The sequence below is a fragment of the Benincasa hispida genome, unplaced genomic scaffold, assembly GCF_027475165.1.
Source record: "Benincasa hispida cultivar pf3 unplaced genomic scaffold, pf3_genome.v1.1 HicScf1017, whole genome shotgun sequence".
Lineage (NCBI taxonomy): Eukaryota > Viridiplantae > Streptophyta > Magnoliopsida > Cucurbitales > Cucurbitaceae > Benincasa > Benincasa hispida.
The window spans coordinates 12,733-30,055 of NW_028325320.1; the positions used below are offsets into that span (position 1 = coordinate 12,733).

The following is a 17,323-nucleotide window of genomic DNA, read 5'->3' on the forward strand; positions in this document are numbered from 1 at the left end:
GTTTCTTTGAGCTTTTTCCTCCGGCAGCCCTACTCTGAAGACTAGACTTCCAGAGCTTTCAGATGGCTTTAAAATCACTCCAAACGCATGAGTAGATTGGAAGATCTCCTCGTCCAAAGTTGACACATTCCTCTGAACCCTCATTGCCCTCTACTTTCTCTACGAAATTTATGATTTTTGTGTGATTTGAAAATGAAATCCCAACTCCCTATTTATAGGCGTTCAAATTTCTCGTGGGATTGACAGCACCTACTTGGCTGCATGGCCAAATATTTAATCCTCCCTTTATCAACATAAGCTGACTTCACCTTGGTTCAATATGTTCTTCCCAAACGCATCCAATATAATTTCTTAGGGTTTAAGAATTTCTCTTAATCGGACACCTAAATTTTAATTGACGTTTGCCCTTATGTCTTCAAGCTTTGTTTGTATTCAAATTAGGGTTTTTAAATGCATAATCCACCCCAAAGCGTCTAAATACCTCGCCCAGAAGCTTGCTCAGCCGTTCAATGCATAGGCGAGGCGTGGGCATGACGTTCGAATCGGACAAAGCAAGGCTAACGCATAGGCGCTCTAGCTCTTTCCGCTCTCGGCAATTTCGCTCTCTCCATTCTCGGCTGTTCGCTCTCTCCCACTTTCTAGCTCAAAATCTCGCTCTTTCCAAGTTTCTCTCCAACCTTCTCTCCTAGTTTCTCTTCAATCTCGGCAGTGTCACTCTCTCCAACTTTCTCTCCCATTTTCTCTCCTATCTCACTCTCTCCCAGTTTCTCTCCAACTTTTATCTCCACTCTCGCTCTCTCCAGCTTTCTCTCCAACTTTTCTCTCCACTCTCGCTCTCTCCATCTTTCTCTCCAATCTCGCTCTCTCCAACTTTCTAGCTCAAAATCTCGCTCTCTCTACTCTCGCTATCTCCCTCTTTCTCGCTGGTCTTGCTCTCTCCCATTTTCTATCCAATCTCGCTCTCAACGATCTCGCTGATCTCACTCTCAATGATCTCACTCTTAACTACTGCGAATTGTTTGTCTCCGTGCAACTTCTACACGTTTTTTTTTTCCAGATTTTTTCCAAAATAATTTCCCATATTTTTCTCAGTTCTTCAATCCTTTCTTCAACCATAGCGCATTTTACATAACTTCTCTATACTTAGCCGAAATTTTTCAAACTCAATTTTCATATTTTTTTTTTTTCAAATCCCCATTCCTTCTTCACCATTCCATACTAACTTTCTCATCAACCTACTTATTATACAAATTTCATTACAATTTTACCAATTAAAGCTCAACTTAAATTATTCAAAGAAAATCTACTTAACACTTAGAAATTTTCTTCCCCTTAACTTAGGATAACTTTCACTTAGTTAATTCCTTTTATCACTTGCTTAAGTAAGGAAAATAGAAATCCAGGTTACACAGTTAAACGGACATTTGACCCAACTGTAATTACAAGCAACTCATGAAGGATTGACTATGTATAATGCAACATATCCTATGGTGCTTAAGAGTGCAACTATAGGTCTATAGTGATTTGTCTTATAGTTAATGAATGTTGATTAATTAATTAAAGAGTTTAATTAATTAAACTTGAATCATTGAAGCTTATAATTTATAGGTTCATTAGGTCCCTTTGCTAGCTCATAACGAATAAATAAGGACCAATGTTTTGAAAAAATAATTTGAAATGTTCAAATTAATTGAGAAAAATGTATGTTAATTATATATGATACAATTAATATAAAACATAATATCTAGTTAATAATAAATAAGATTCAAATTTAAACTATATAATATGATTCAAATTTAAATTAATATAAGTAAGATTCATTTTAGAACTATACTTATATACTAATATGTATAAAATTCATATTAAAACTATAGGTTAAGAGAAAAATATACATTTAAATATCATTCAAATCTTTATTATGTTAAATATGAGATATTAATTAAATTAATTATTAGATAATTAATTAATTAAATAAATAAATAAACAAATTGATAGCTCCCCCTTAATGAAAGGAGAGTGGAAAGGTAGGCAGTTGCTCTCTCCCTTGCGTTAAAGTCGCACAAAATAATTCTTTGAAAGATTATGTCTTTGATGGGTACTCTCTCTCAAAAGTTCTTAGTAGAATTCTCTATATTTTGAGGTTTTTCCCTTCTCATTTCCTCATTTCTTTTTTCTCTGTCAAATTGATTCCCACTTGGATTTTAACGACATAGTGAGGAAGACATTTTGGAGACGTTTTCAACCAATGAGAAGATCAAAGAATTGGAGAAGAAGCTTTAAAACAGGAGAGGAAACTGCAAGGATATCTCTCTTCTAATTTCAATTCATGCTTTGCCATCAAAATTACAGCATATGATGTGTGTATTTTTCCTATATTTTTCATCTTCCCAAAATCAAAATCGCTTCCACTTAGGATTTGATCCCTTCAATATATACATGTGAAAGAATTAAAATGGATGGGCTACCTAAGGCTCTAACCTTGAACGCAGGGGGCCACAGAAATATATATAAACTAAACAAATCCTAAACCAATCATTTGGGAGAGATGGGCAACTCCAACGATGGGGTTTGAACACAGGACTTCTTAAACAATTCTACTGGTACCATCTTAAATCACCAATTAACCCTAAACCTTAAGCTAATAGGTAAAAGAAAATATGATCTTATATGATCTAAAAATCTCTAACGATTAACTCTAATGACTATATACTAAAAGAAAAAACAAAAACAAAAAAAACTCAACTGGTGAATGTGTTTTCAAATACATATTTAAAATCACTCGTGTATAGTGTTTAATAATTGTCTTTTATAGTAATTTGACATTGAGAGATTGTTTGAGGATGATCGTATCATATTTAGAGACCTAATTGTCATAGGCAATTGGAAGATTGTCTGCTTCTTAACAATCTCACCATAGTTTAGGAAGAGGTAATATTTGCAGTTACTTGGTAAGGCTAACTTGACTATTTTAATGAACAGTATCTTTTTGTATGCATAAAAGTGACCCATATTTATCCGTTCATATATACATGTATGCATACATATGTGCATATATATATATATATTTTGTGAACATATAAATAGACTATTGATAACAAACTCACCTTTTGTACATATTCAACTCATACATTTATTACTTACTTGCACAAACCATCCCTCAACTATTTCTTTGGTTGATGCAATTTGAGAATTTTGCTTATAGAACTTAAATTGCACAAAACAACTTTTTGGGGTACATTTTAATACTTGTTTACAATGTGCACTTACACTACGATAAATTTGAATGGGATTCCAATAAAGATACCCTCCTCTCTGAATTTTTGGCTCAAACCCCTCTAAGGCCTTTGGATGGGTGACCATGTAAACATCTAACTTATCCCTTAACCTTGGAGAAAAAATGCCCCACATCACATTCAAATATGCTCTTTGAATTTGTATTTCATTCATAGTTTCATAGCATATTACAAAACAGAACTCAAAAAAAACAGTCCAATTAAGAGTATAGCACTTGGATTCTCACTTACTTTTTACGACTTTTCCCCTTCTTTGCTTTCCCTTTCCCTTTTGCTTTCCATTTCCCTTTCCCTTTCTTATCCGTTGCTTGGGACAAACTGGGTTCAGCTTTCACACGTTCCACACCTCTACATTCTTCAGGGCTGCTATCATTACAATCTTGATGGACATTCTCATCATCTTCGACATTCTTGATACCCGACATCTGACCTACTTCCATTTTAGGATCGTCATCTAGTAGTTTAGTCAACATAGGCTCTAACTTCATCCTCCTTGAATATAAACTCTTTGAAATCAATATCGCTTGAGTTACATTTTCCTCCGGCTCACTGATATAAAATTCATTTAACAGCGGAATGTTAGCACCGATAGGCAATGATAGAAGCGGAAGAATATTAAATTAAGGCTTATATGAAGAGAGTGTATAAAGTTGGTTACCTCATGCTTAAAGCAGTAGACAGCAAATTTAATTGATTAAGCAAGCCATCCAATTCTTCAAAAGAAATCTCTTTCTCTGATTTGCTTCTTGCAGCAGTTAAATGCTGAAGCCATTGTTCCACATCCATCTGCAAGAATAAACCACAGAAAAAGTATCAAGTAAATTTCAATTGGATGCTTTCACTTGGTTCATATGATGATGTCGGAAAAAACAACCACGAGTGTTAAGATTAATTACCAAAATTCATTACCTTGACTTTCGAGGCATTTGACAGTTTGCTCTTTCCATCTATTTCATTCTCTACCAACGTCAAAGCTTCAAACATTTCCCAAAAGCCAGCAGGCTTAGGTGAATTTCCCTCATTTTCATAATCAGATTTCACCTCCTTGTTTTCATATAAAGCCAAGCTAGAAGATGGAAGCTGGATAACTTCACCTGGATCACACCCTTTTACTGATTGTATTCCACCGGTAGTAGAAGTAGTGTCTTGAACTTTGGGAGTGTTGGCTCGATGCTGCAAAGTTTCAGCTTCCTTTGGGAATAAAACCTTCATTATGTCGTCGATACAATGGTTGATCTTCAAGTTGACAAGGGTTGCATCTCTACAAATGAATTGCTTGTAATTTCCATCTGAACTAACAATTACCATTGGGTTTCCAATTCCCTTGAAGAATCCAGCAATCATATTTATATTCTCAGTTGGTACATAAAAACCTCTCTTTCTCTTAAGTGCGTCACAAAACTCCCGAGGTAAATGTTCAATGATGTAGTTGCGACCAAGCAGATTGCGGAGTACATCAAAGCAAATGCCAAAGTTGAGATGAAGTAAACATATGACAGCAACCAATCTCCGCACTAATATCGGGTAGTCCTCCTTCAAGTTTGGATGTGTCTTTCTTGTCCAATCCTTTGTTGTTTTCATGTCGAAAAGAAGATGTTGCAGAATATTAGCCAAAGTTCCAACAGGAGCTTGAAAGGAATGTCGCGTTTGAGCTCCTAAAATGGAAGTTAAATTGGAATTTTCTTTGTGGCAGATAAGCCATTCAATAAAAGAGGATTTTGTAGTGATGAAGTATCCCTTCATGGATGATACCATGATCAAAAGCCTCTCGACAAGGTACATGAAAAAGAAAGGCGAAATAAAATCTCGCTCCAGGACCCAATTTGCATTGTACATGTCTCTCAGAGCTTCGTGAAACCTCCACACCAAAGAAATTTCTTTTGAAGGGTTCCCTCTCGGCTCCTTTCCTACACGCTTACTTTCACAAAGTTCTCGAATGAATGCACTCCAAGGAGGATTCTCTCGCAACCAATTCAATATATTTACACACAATTTCTTATCGAGTTTTATAGATCCAAAAATCAACATTGCAACCCTTCCAATTTGGCCATAAGTTGGCTTAATTGTTAGCTGAACATTCTCCATGATAGTTTCGGCCATCATATTCTGACAGACATCGGTAAGTCTTAGACATATTAAATTTTCCTTCAAAGATACTTGATGATCTGATGGGAAAAGATGACTTTGGATTTCCCAAGTTGCCATTTTATAGAATCTATGTAGCATCTGCTTATCATGATATCCATGCTTCAAATGTGTGCTCTCTAGAAGGAATTTCGTAACTTCAAACATGAGAGTGAGAAGCCTACATGAAAGAAATGTGGAGAGCCGACTTTTCTTGGAGAATTTATAAAGGTAGTCAAGCTTTTCTAAAACCTTGAGCCCAGAAGTACTTAATTCTGAAGACCAATAGTTCTTGGTAAATAAAGAAAACTGAGTAGCATCAATGGAAACCAACTTCCCATTCCTATGAAAGAATCTTTCATCCACATTTTTGGCCCAATCAGCATTTGAGTTTAGCAATATGTGACGATTGTTCAGCCTCCAAACACCAAAAAAGTTTAAACAAAACTCGCTGTAAGGGTCGACATCATTCCCACCAAGACACACAAGGCTCTCAATGACATTTAAAATTCTATCCTTCCAACAACGCCAAAAATAAACCAAAGTTTCAATAGACACCTGGTTTTTCAAAACCATTTCTTTCGAATGCTTGGTTAGATCAGAAACCAGTTCATCTTCCAAAGTGTATTTTGATGTATTCAAATGAACATCCAAAATTTTTCGAAGACTTATCATTTCACCTCTAAAATTGTTGTGGCTTTCAGCCGCATTTAGATATCCTGCCAGAGCTTCCAAGTTATCGTTTTCATTCGATATAATGTCTGCCTCTGTGCATATGTAGTCGTATAGATTTTTTGACTCATTTTCTGCTAGGGACTTGGCCTTCTTCAAGAACTCTTGCTTTTGTTTAAATTGCTTCAAGGGCCAACCTTTACTTCCGGGAGACCAAAGAGAGTTGGCAAGTACGTATTGTACAAGAAGCATGGAGGCCTCACTAAAATTTCCTGCCTTACCTAGAAGATCAACTACTTGAAGTAAATTAGCTTTTGACTTTGCTATCTTTACTGCCTCTAAGAAATTACCAAGCTCTTCTTCCAATAAAAGGATCTCATCTAGGCAATTCAAGGACTTCAAGAAATCACGCATCAAATCCACAGTTCGAAAACTTCTAACCGACTTCATCATGGATCTACTGTCTTTACAGTTGTGAAAATGAAGAGCACATTTTTCCAAAAATTCTTGTTCAAGGTTCTCTACTTCACTTTTGAATCCATGGTGATCACATCCAGCATCTTGTTTCCAAGATAAAATGTATTGCAAACCAATGTCAAACAATTTCCCTTCCAAGCAAACATTCAAACATGCAGAAAAGCAATTTCCTCTAGCGTAAACATCGGCAGCACGGTCATAGCATTTTGCTAGATGAAAACACTCCCCTGCCCTCTCTAGTTTCCCACATTTATCCTCAAAAATCGCCCCTACAAAATTTACAGCTTTTTAATTACTACTTATAACCCAAACAACAATTGTTACGAAAACACAAGGAGAAAGGGAAAGAATATCATTGTACAATGAATCCTACCATCAATGAACAAACAACATAATAACCTGCCTATACATCACAAAGTTTGGTTTAATAACGTTTAAAACCAAAATTTGACACAAACATCACCAATCACCAGCATGGAGTAGTTAGCCACATCTCATTAATTGTATAAACTGACAAACACCGATAAACTCTTTGCTTTTCAATTAGGGCAGTAGATGAAACTTGAAAGAAGATCAAACAAACAAGTTGTAAACGCATGACAGGTTATAAAGAAAATTCAAATTCTATTTGTCTTACATCCACAAACAATGTGAAATTTTTCTAAAACAAGAAATTGATACACTAAATTTTATGAGTAGCAAAGATTGTACTTGCCTGCCCTTTCAAACTCTCCAATATCGAAAAAGCATTGGGCAGCAGAATCAGCCTTCCCAATTGCTTCATATATTATCGCTGCTTCTCTGAGGATTGCATTAGCTTCTACAGGATTGGTATTGTGGATATGCTCTGCAAAAGCTCTAAGACCAGAGGCCTTGGATCTTTTTTCCCAATAACTATCTTCAGCTCTTTCAAAACACATTGTTGCCATTTTATAGTTGCCCTCGTGATATAGCTGTGTAAAAGATAAAGAGAGTAGATTTTGGGCAAGTATATAATCTAAATAAATCTCTAACAACCTTGCACAAGGAAAACAAACATCATACAGCACCAAGAAAAGGTATATATGCATGACTTTGGGAGATAGGTTCTCTCTTTTGGATGATCTTCTAGACTGATGTATTTAAGCAAAATGTTTTTCTTCTAATAAGCCCTTTAGCTAAAGGAAAATTAGAGCGTATTTAGAAGCTCTATCTCAATAATAAGTGCTATAATGAAAATAACATTATTCATGTTGAAATAAGGGGTTTTTACCCTAGGGGCGATTCTCTTTCTATGTGTTCCTTTTATTTTTAGGTTCCTGTCAGATCTATTTATATATGAATCTTGGTTATGTTGTAAGTGTGATAAAAAATTAATAAAATTCTCCCATCGTGGTTTTTTCTCCCGACCTAAGGTTTTCCACGTAAACCTGGTGTTTATTTTTCCCTCCCTTATTTTTCAATATGGTATCAGAACAAGGGGATGAAACCCGAGGCCCGATAGAAGAAATTCAATCATCAACCCTAACAGGGGATGGACCAACGCAGAAGAGACGAACGCCGCTGCTATAAAGGCTACCGTTGATCGTTACCTTAGGACGATTCTCAAACCACAGCAGCCGATTGGAAGCCCAACCGTGCCGCAGCCTCTCTAGAAGCCATTTCTTCTCCAGAAACCCATTCAGACCCAACCGACTGGTGTCCGGCAGCTGGCTTCCACACTTGTGTTAGCAAGTTGGGCCTTATCGATATTTATGTCCTAACTTGCGAGGGAGTGTTGAAATAAGGGGTTTTTACTCTAGGGGCGTTTTAGTCTTTTTACGTGTTTCAACTATTTTTAGGTTCCTGTCAGATCTATTTATATCTAAGACTTGGGTGTGTTGTAAGTGATAAAAAATTAATAAAATTCTCCTATCTGGTTTTTTCTCCTTCACCTAGGGTTTTCCACATAAACCTGGTGTTTATTTTTCCTTTTATTTTTCAATAATTCATACAAAGTACTTAATAATAAATCACTTTGATGTTTGGTTTAAGATTTTAAGAAGTAATTTTGTACACCTTAATACTTCTATAATGATCAAGCATATCAAATATTTCTAAGATTCTAAAATTTAAAAAAAAAAAATAGAAAACAGAACAAAATGTATTGAGAACTTGAAAGATTAGAAAGAAAAATTGTATGTGCAGAAAGAATATAAAAAAGAGGACATAAAGAGACAGATTGAGAGGAAAAAACGTATTTAAGCAAATTTAGTAAGTGTTTTCAATAAGTTAAAGAAAACTTATTTAAGCAATTTTAAAAGTAATTTGACAAGCCAAACCAAGAACTTGGTTGAGCAACACATTTTCTATTCAATGTATGTTTCCATATAGAAAGTGGGATCAAAGCAAGAAAATCAATACTAGAAAGATATATATGTATGCATGTAAGCAAGAAAATCAATACTAGAAAGATATATATGTATGCATGTATGTATGTATGTATGTATGTGTGTGTATATATATACACTTAGTAACCACCTAGTAAAGCACAATCAAAGAGTTCCATGCTAATTACATTTCCTATGTTATCTTAACATCAACAGAATTAGAAATAAAAAAATATACTAACCTTAAACCCTTGTGACCTCCAATCCTCCTTACTACTCGAAGCTAGCATAGATTGTGCAAGGGAATCATTCAACTCTTGAACTTGCACCACACATTTTCCTTTCCAATAATCAAACAGAGGTTCAGAATGCTCTCTTGTATCCTCACAAAACCAAAGTCTCTGCCTCGTACGAGTCACCGCAACGTACAATTGCTTCAACTCAGAGCACAAAACGTTATGTTTTGACTTGCTAAATCGAGGGATAGACTGATGTAAGCTGGAGTCCAGCTTGCCTAGTTCCTCCATATAATTGTAAATAACCCTCCACTTGTTTTTCAATGGTGAGGAACCGAAAAAGTTGTATAACAACACATCCTACAAGTAGAAGCATGAACAAAACAGGAATTTCAAATCAAAGAATTTTAGACAATGAGGCTGCTACAACCTAGCTAATTTTTTTTTAACTATGTTATTGAGTGGAATGAGAATTTACCATAGAAAATCCCATCTGATCTTATAGTAAAATATAAAAGATGTTTTTACCTGAAACTCGAGTCCCTTGCACTCCATAATGGTAAGGACAAGTGCTTTCTTTCCAACAATATTCAAGATTTCCTTTTGGGCAGATTCATCACGCACCAATATTACCTGCTCAGCCCCGAATCCTTCCATATTGCCAACATTACTTCTATTTCCAAAGATCATTTTAATTGCATTTTCATTGTTTCCACATTCGAGCAGCACGGGGGATTCCCCAGAAATACGACTAGTCTCAGGCTTCAAAATGTCGATCGATTGTGGGAAAAAATGATAGAGAAGATCAATTACGCTCTGTGATAGATTAAGAACTCCAGCATGCGTTCGGAAATTTTGACTTAAATGAAATATCTCTGAAATGTGTCCTTTATCTTCTCTCTCACGACCCCCACTCCTTATCTTTGGTAATACAAACTTTTTGTAAAACAAAGATCTTATATCCTGGAACCTAAAATCAATTCCCCTTGCAATCGTCTGAGCTGTATCACCTGAAAAGACGAATCCTTCTTCAACATTTCTGCAGACATAACTGAAAAGAGCGAGTTGACTCATGCTCAAATCCTGCACTTCATCAATATAAATAAAATCCATTTCATCACCCTCATATCCTTGAATTCTAAGGCGAAGATGCAGATCAATAACAAAATCACCCAGATCAAACTCTCTATTTTCCATCTTCAACTTCTCATAACTTTGGAAGATATCATAAATTGTCTCTCTCTCCTGCCTAGTTAAGCTGGATGTTCGACACTGGGACAGTAAAACATAATCCTCTTTACTTAATTTTCCATCACTTGCATCAATGGCTCGAGGATCGCCTTTTATATGTGAAAGAATCTCAGTGAAAACCCTGGAGCAATCTAGCTTTCTGGTGAGTTGGGTATTGAAATGGGGCCAATAAGAAGAACTAAATCGATCATAATTAACTTCATTCTTTCTTATAAAAGATTGCAATGCAATAGATCTTGAACCGTGAGTTTGACCATATACCAGTTGTCTTGCATCACAAAATCTCTCAAAATATGAATTGTGCAAAGTTCCATCCAGCATCATCAAGAACTTGTAGAAAGTTATCACAAGTGGATATGACTTGGTTGTAATATTAGCCAAGGAATTTGGGACATCCATGAATTGTGCTTCTAAGTCATCCATATTTTCCATGTCAAATGCAGTTGTTCTCTTAGTATCCTCACCACAAGCATGGCTGTTAATGATAAGAGTAAAATACATTAAACTCAATACAACATAATCAAAAAGTTAAGTAAAATGAAGCTATAAATGAAATAGAATATTAAGATTGAACAGTGCTACATTATAATTTTATCTATTTTCAAAATACCATTGTCTAAGTGATTTGAAAGAGAAATGGCTGTATTTGATATGATCATTCTTCATTTTGATGTCTTGTGACAACAATAATCTAGTTTCAAAACTACAGAAAAAAAAAAAAAGGTTGAAATTCTATCTAACTTGTTACCATAAAATTAATCCTTTCAAATGAATCTCATGCAAAGAAGGGAGAGTATTAATGTTAGTCAGACAGGGAAGACAAAAAAAGACAGATAATAGCAACATTTTCTATGTTTCATGTCCTACCTTTTCAAGTGAGATACATGTTGTCTGACAGCATAACAAAGTTTTGGACTAACTGTCAGGAAAAGCTGCCGCAAAACAGCACCATTTTCCTTGGCTGGAATCTCTGAAATCTCACTTTTTCGACCAACTTCTAAACTCGCACAATCCTCAACTCCATAGGATCCTGAAACCAAATAATGCAACTTTTCCTTCTGATACAACTTCATGGTCAATACAGTAGTTTTCCCAGTTCCAGACCGTCCAAGGATGAAAGTGCTTCTGGGATAAAGAATTATCTCGAGTTCTTCTTCTGTTACTTCAAATGGAAGATCCAACTCAATGCCATCTCTATCCGAAAGCAAATGGCTCACCACACCAAATGATAAGGAGTAAAATTTCATCAGTAACAAGCTCTCTTTGACCTTTGAATTCTCAACATAACTTCTGCCATCATAAGCAGCACCTTGTAAGTTGTCCCCATTTGAATTGTCAATGCGACTCTTGTACCGTACAAGCTCCAACATGAATGCCCAAGTTTTGGGAACTTCCAAAACATCCCTATTCATGAAAGAAAATCCAAATAGTTGAGAAACCATTTTGAAGCAAACCACAAGATATGAACCATATTAAATAAAAATTCTTTCTTATTAACATTAAAAGAGATGTCCCCACAACAATCCTACATACCCATCATAGCATATTTCTTGACAAAGATTGATGTATTCATCAGTGTATGAGTTGAATATACTCTCAAGAGATTTGACCAATTTTGAAATATCCTCCAATGGCAAGACATCCCAAATTCTCAAAACTTGCATGTACGCTGACTTTTTTACTATATCAATTGCACAAATAACATAGTATCGCTCGACCTTGATTTTCTTCAAAATCCTTGTTGAACTCCCACATACCAAATTTAAATCTCTAGTTTTAGGCCTCCAACCGCTGGAAAGTTTTAGTAGAAGATTTAGAACTTTTTTCTTGATCTCAACTGTTGACAATTTCTTGAAAGATTTCAAAAATCTATCACTGAATAGAACCTATAGATGTAAAAATAAGAGATAGCAAAAAAGTTAGTAGAATAAATAATGAAAAAATAACTAATGAGAAACTCAGTTGGTACTGAACCTTCCATCTTGCGTTTCTGAAAAGAATACTATCTCCTTTCAGTAAATCATCTAGTTGGTCAAACTCTTTCTTTACATCCACTATAGCTTTGGCTAGGTTCTCATCATCATCGGCGTTGAAGAAACAGCCACGATCCTTAGCATCGCAGACCAAATGAGCCCAAGAAGCCTCACTATTTGACAACGTTTTATCGTTCCCTAGTATCCACAGGCAATATCTGATGCATACCCATGGCCAGTAAGTATTCTCCAAATATAAGATAAGATGAATATAAACTTACAAAGCAAAAATTGTAATCAACATCACCTAGCCCTTGTAAGAGCAACATTTGTCCTTTGATCAAAAGATAAGAATCCAACTGAAGAATCTCTATTTGATCTAACGGTTGAAATAATGATTATGTCTTCCTCGCCACCTTGAAAGCCATCTATTGGGTTGGGCCACCTTGAAAGCCATCAACAGATTTGACCTTCACTCTAAAGCCATCAAGGTTATCGTACTTGTGTCCAATTTTCTCTTGAATTGTAGTTACTTGAGCAGAATATGGGGAGATAAGACCAATGCTGAGCTTCCCTTTTGAACTTGTCCACGCTGTAGGAACAGTGATGAAACCAAAAATACAAACTACAGTCAGAAAATTGATTTCTTCTAACCATTCTATCGTATTTTTCATATAATTAACTTCTTCTAATCTTCTATGCGGATATTCTAACTTTTTCCTAACACCCTTGAAAGGTTGCTTCTCATCTAATTGATAATTCAATGGAATTTTCTATTGTTAGAATCTTAAGGGAGTCATTCAACCTTTCATAAAAGTCAAACTAGACATACCTTTGTACAAACTTCGCACAATTTTCAAAGCGACAGCCACCTCGATCATATTCTTTCGACTGTGTCCAATATCACCTTTCTCTTCTTTTCCATACTTTATGTTTATGAAAGAATAGGGCCCAAACATAGATCCCAAAAGATAGTTCTTCTGATAGTTTGAACTTTGAACATTAGGACTGTCCACGATCTGGCTAAAATAGAATTTCGAATTTGGAAAGAAGCTTATGGATGGGTGCATTCTGTACTGCACATTGAGAAGGTGTCTAGGATGGCCCAAAGAGCTAAACCGTTCAAATAAACTTCTTCCAAAGCCAGCAACATCAGCAAGCTTTAAATGAAAGGAGTAAAAAAGTTAGAACTCAAGTTTAGAAAAGGGTGATTGTTAACAAAGAAAATAGTAAGCTCACGTATTCTACCTTGCTTTTAACCATTGCTGGTAATTGGCACTCATCACCTATGAGTACAGCATGCTTAATATTTGGAAGTTGAAATGCAATCGCTGACTCGCACTCTTTCAATTGTGCTGCTTCATCAATTACTATTACTTTGAAAGGATCTATCGGCTTAGAATGTAACTTATACGAGCTTGAAGAAGTGGAAAAGACCAAGGAAGCATTTTGAAAGCAAAATTGCTCGAGCGATAAACTGCTTTCAACCCGAAATTCAAGTTCAGCGAAGGAACAATGAAGAGATTTCAAACCAGAAAGGCAACCACTTCTTGTCATGTTAAACAGGTACATAAAATCAGTAGATGTTGTACAGAGATATTCACTAACAACAGGACGTCTAAAAAGATCCTCAAGTACATTAGAAACAACAGATTCTCGAAACAGTAAACCTTCAAAGCAATCGAGTGATATAGAAAGGGAAACCATGCCATGCAAACCATGCTCCAAAATGCCTTTCCTAGGTAAATGAGTACTTAAGATTGCAAGACACGTTCGGAGTTGAGATGCAGCAGACATAAACCTCTCTCTTGCAAATTCAAGAAAAGATTTGCTAGCCACCGTGTCATCTATGGCTTTCCTCATGCAGACCTCTTCATCAGTTCCTTCATCATCAACACATTTTTGTTTTAGTTCATTTTCCAAGAAAATGTCATACTGAGAAGCACAATCTTCAAGAAAATCTGTCATGGATGCAAAACAATGCCTCCAACCGGTGAGGGGACCAAAGCACTCTGCAAGTTTTTTAACTCGATAATCCAAATATATTGCTTCAACATTTGAGCCAAGTTTGAGTCTCTCCTTATTCCCAAATAAAAGAATATCTCCAAAAGAATAGTATAAATCTGTTCCAGATCTTATTTCTTGCAACTCCTTGACCAAATCAAGGACTCGTGTGGCAACTTCCACAATGGCAACATTTGTTGGAGCGACTATGATAGTTTTGCACATGTTCTGCATTAGATTTAAAAGCAGCACACTTATAGTCTTCGTCTTCCCAGTCCCTGGTGGCCCCCATATAAGGTCAACAGTAGATTCACGCTCAAAACTCACTTTGTAAAGGGATGACAAAACAGCTCTCCTTTGAGAGGCATTTAATGATGAGAGAAAATTGGAATTCAAATTTTGATCCAGAAGGCTAGACATGTCGTGATCTTCAGCATCCTGTTTTTCCTAAAATATAAAAAGGTAGCTTCTTACTTCTCAAGAAATGCAGGAGTTCAAACATTTGCGATATATAGAATTCATACATGAGATATAATTTGATTGCATTAAAAAAAAATAACGATAATAAATAAAATAATAGATTAACTTTATTTTGGTGTTCTTGGTTAGGGAAAACCAAAGATTTTAAGAGATGCAAAACAAATCTTCATAAGTTATAAGATGATACCATTTATGTCTCTCTTGCTTGGTGCAAATTCCACAGTCTATTATGTAATTATAGTTAAACAAGATCTGAAATCAATGAAATTTTTTGTTGTAATCTTTTTATAACATGACAGACTACTCTGTTTCTATATTCCCTTCTTTTACAATTTTTACTTATTTTTATATAATAATTAAAACAAATCCTTCCATCTTTTTACCAGAAAACAAACAAATAACACAGAAATTTACCAGAAAAGTCACTCACCAATGGATGGGGGCATAGAAGTTTCCTGATAATATTAGAATTTACATTCATGTGTAATGCATTCCATATTCTTTGGCTTGGGACTATGTTGAACAAAAAGACCACAAACATCAATTTATCGATTATTTCCGAGTTCTGAACTGATACTTTTACTTTAAAAGAAGTGGAGGTGAGATTATCCTCATAATCATCATTTTCTGAGATTTTATGAACAGTGGCTAAACTCCAAGATTTTCCCATTCTTTGCAAATCTGAAGGAAGTTGAGGTTTGACATCTGCCAAAACAAATACATCTCCAGTTAAGACTTTGTATGACTCCTTCCCGTTGAATTTGTTCTTCCATCCTTCAACTTTGCAATCATACAATCCGGTATCATACGGCTTACACTCTTCCAAATAAATCACTTCAGCATACGGTGCAGTCGATATAACAACCACATCCAAGCAAGAACAGAGCTGAGCTCTAGTCTCCTCAAGTAAAGGATAGACATATGACCCAAAATAACTCTCAACAGACTCAAAAGTATCTGGAATCATTTCAATCTATTGAAAACAAAAAAGATAAAAATCAATAAACTACTTACAACTGACTTGAAGACTATTACAAAGTAAAATCATACATTTATGATATAGCCAAGTGACGTAATCCAACATTATGATTTTGAATCCAACAAAAACTGTAAACAATAACAAACAGCCAGGAAACTCGTTCGAAATCGAAACTCACCTAAACTTTAATGCTTAGGAAGTAATTTAGTTAAACTACACAACAGACCAAGATGACCCAAGTAGGTTATGGGGCAAAGCTTATCATCAACAAAATAACACAAAAAAGAGAGCCCTCAATGCATCAAACAAGAAAAGAACACAATGAATGGAAAGAAAATTGGTAAAAGAACAAGTCAATGAGAGAAAAAAACCTTATCTTGGTACAAATTTTCATTGAAAATATCTTCAAATGACCAAGAAAACAAAATATCAGTCAACCCCAAATGGGTTTTCTTCTCCTTCTTGATTTCATCCATGGTCCTTCCTCTGTTTTCTGCAAAAACCAAAATGCTCTTAAGAAACCAAACATTTCACAAACCCATTTCAGAAAAAGGCACAAAAACCACTAATAACCAAATAATATCTCCATATCTACACACCATTCTTCAAGTGAAAGAAAGGAAGAAATTAAACATAAGTTTTTTTTAAAAAAGAAAAAAGTGATGGTGACTGAGAATGGTACAAAAGAAAATTAAAAGAGAAAAAAAGAGGAAAAGGGTATATAGAAACAATCAAAATTCGTACAGATTTTGACTTGGAAAGACCCAAGTCTTTGCTCTTGTAGAAAAATGCAATCGGATTTGAGGGTTTTCTTGCTTTGTAAGCTCTATTGTTGGAACCATTTGTCTGATTTTTCCCGCCTCAGAGAAATGCTGTGAAGAAAGCAAAATGAAGAAGACGATGATGATTTGATGATCGGCTCGTACTGTTCTTTATTTGTACGATCAGCCAGCGGTTTCTTCGCCAAGAAGAATTTTTCTTACACAGTCTTGCATGGTCTTTTTAGTCTTTGTATGTCTTGTGATAACAAAGTTTTAAAATGTCGACGATCGATCGTGATATGAAACTCTTAATTTAAAATATATATATATATATAGAGAGAGAGAGATTAAATATCGATGTCTGTAAATATTTCTAAAAGAGTTATATAAACAATTTGTTTTAAAAAAATTAATAAATAAATATTTTATGATTTTTAAACCAATTTACCTAAAATATTATTTTATTGGTTAAGTTTGGTAGATTTTCCCTAATGTAAGCAAAAAGTCTAACCTCATGAAAAACAATGTCGATGTAAATAATAAGGCCTCGACAAAAAGTTAATATTATACCTATGAAATATTTTATATATATAATGCAAAAAAGGTTTTTTATTTTACTAAAATGGTCTGAAATAGTGTCAGAGAGAGTATGGCTCAATTAACATATAGATGTCTTGGTGAAAAATATATCCATGATTTGAATTGTCCCACACTATTATACTTAG

The 17,323-nt window shown here is 35.0% G+C and overlaps 1 protein-coding gene across 1 annotated transcript; it reads right to left on the reverse strand.

Moving 5' to 3' along the window:
- Nucleotides 1-3,210: 3,210 nt before the first annotated feature.
- Nucleotides 3,211-16,862, reverse strand: LOC120069339 (uncharacterized). Its single transcript, XM_090308809.1, is given in 16 exon segments — nt 3,211-3,842; nt 3,952-4,079; nt 4,203-6,835; nt 7,282-7,519; nt 9,157-9,510; nt 9,679-10,876; nt 11,269-11,805; nt 11,935-12,287; nt 12,376-12,592; nt 12,682-12,803; nt 12,806-12,966; nt 13,207-13,534; nt 13,623-14,816; nt 15,289-15,831; nt 16,209-16,330; nt 16,582-16,862. Coding segments are annotated over 15 exon segments (8,433 nt in total). The 5' UTR covers nt 16,314-16,330; nt 16,582-16,862; the 3' UTR covers nt 3,211-3,520.
- Nucleotides 16,863-17,323: the final 461 nt, after the last annotated feature.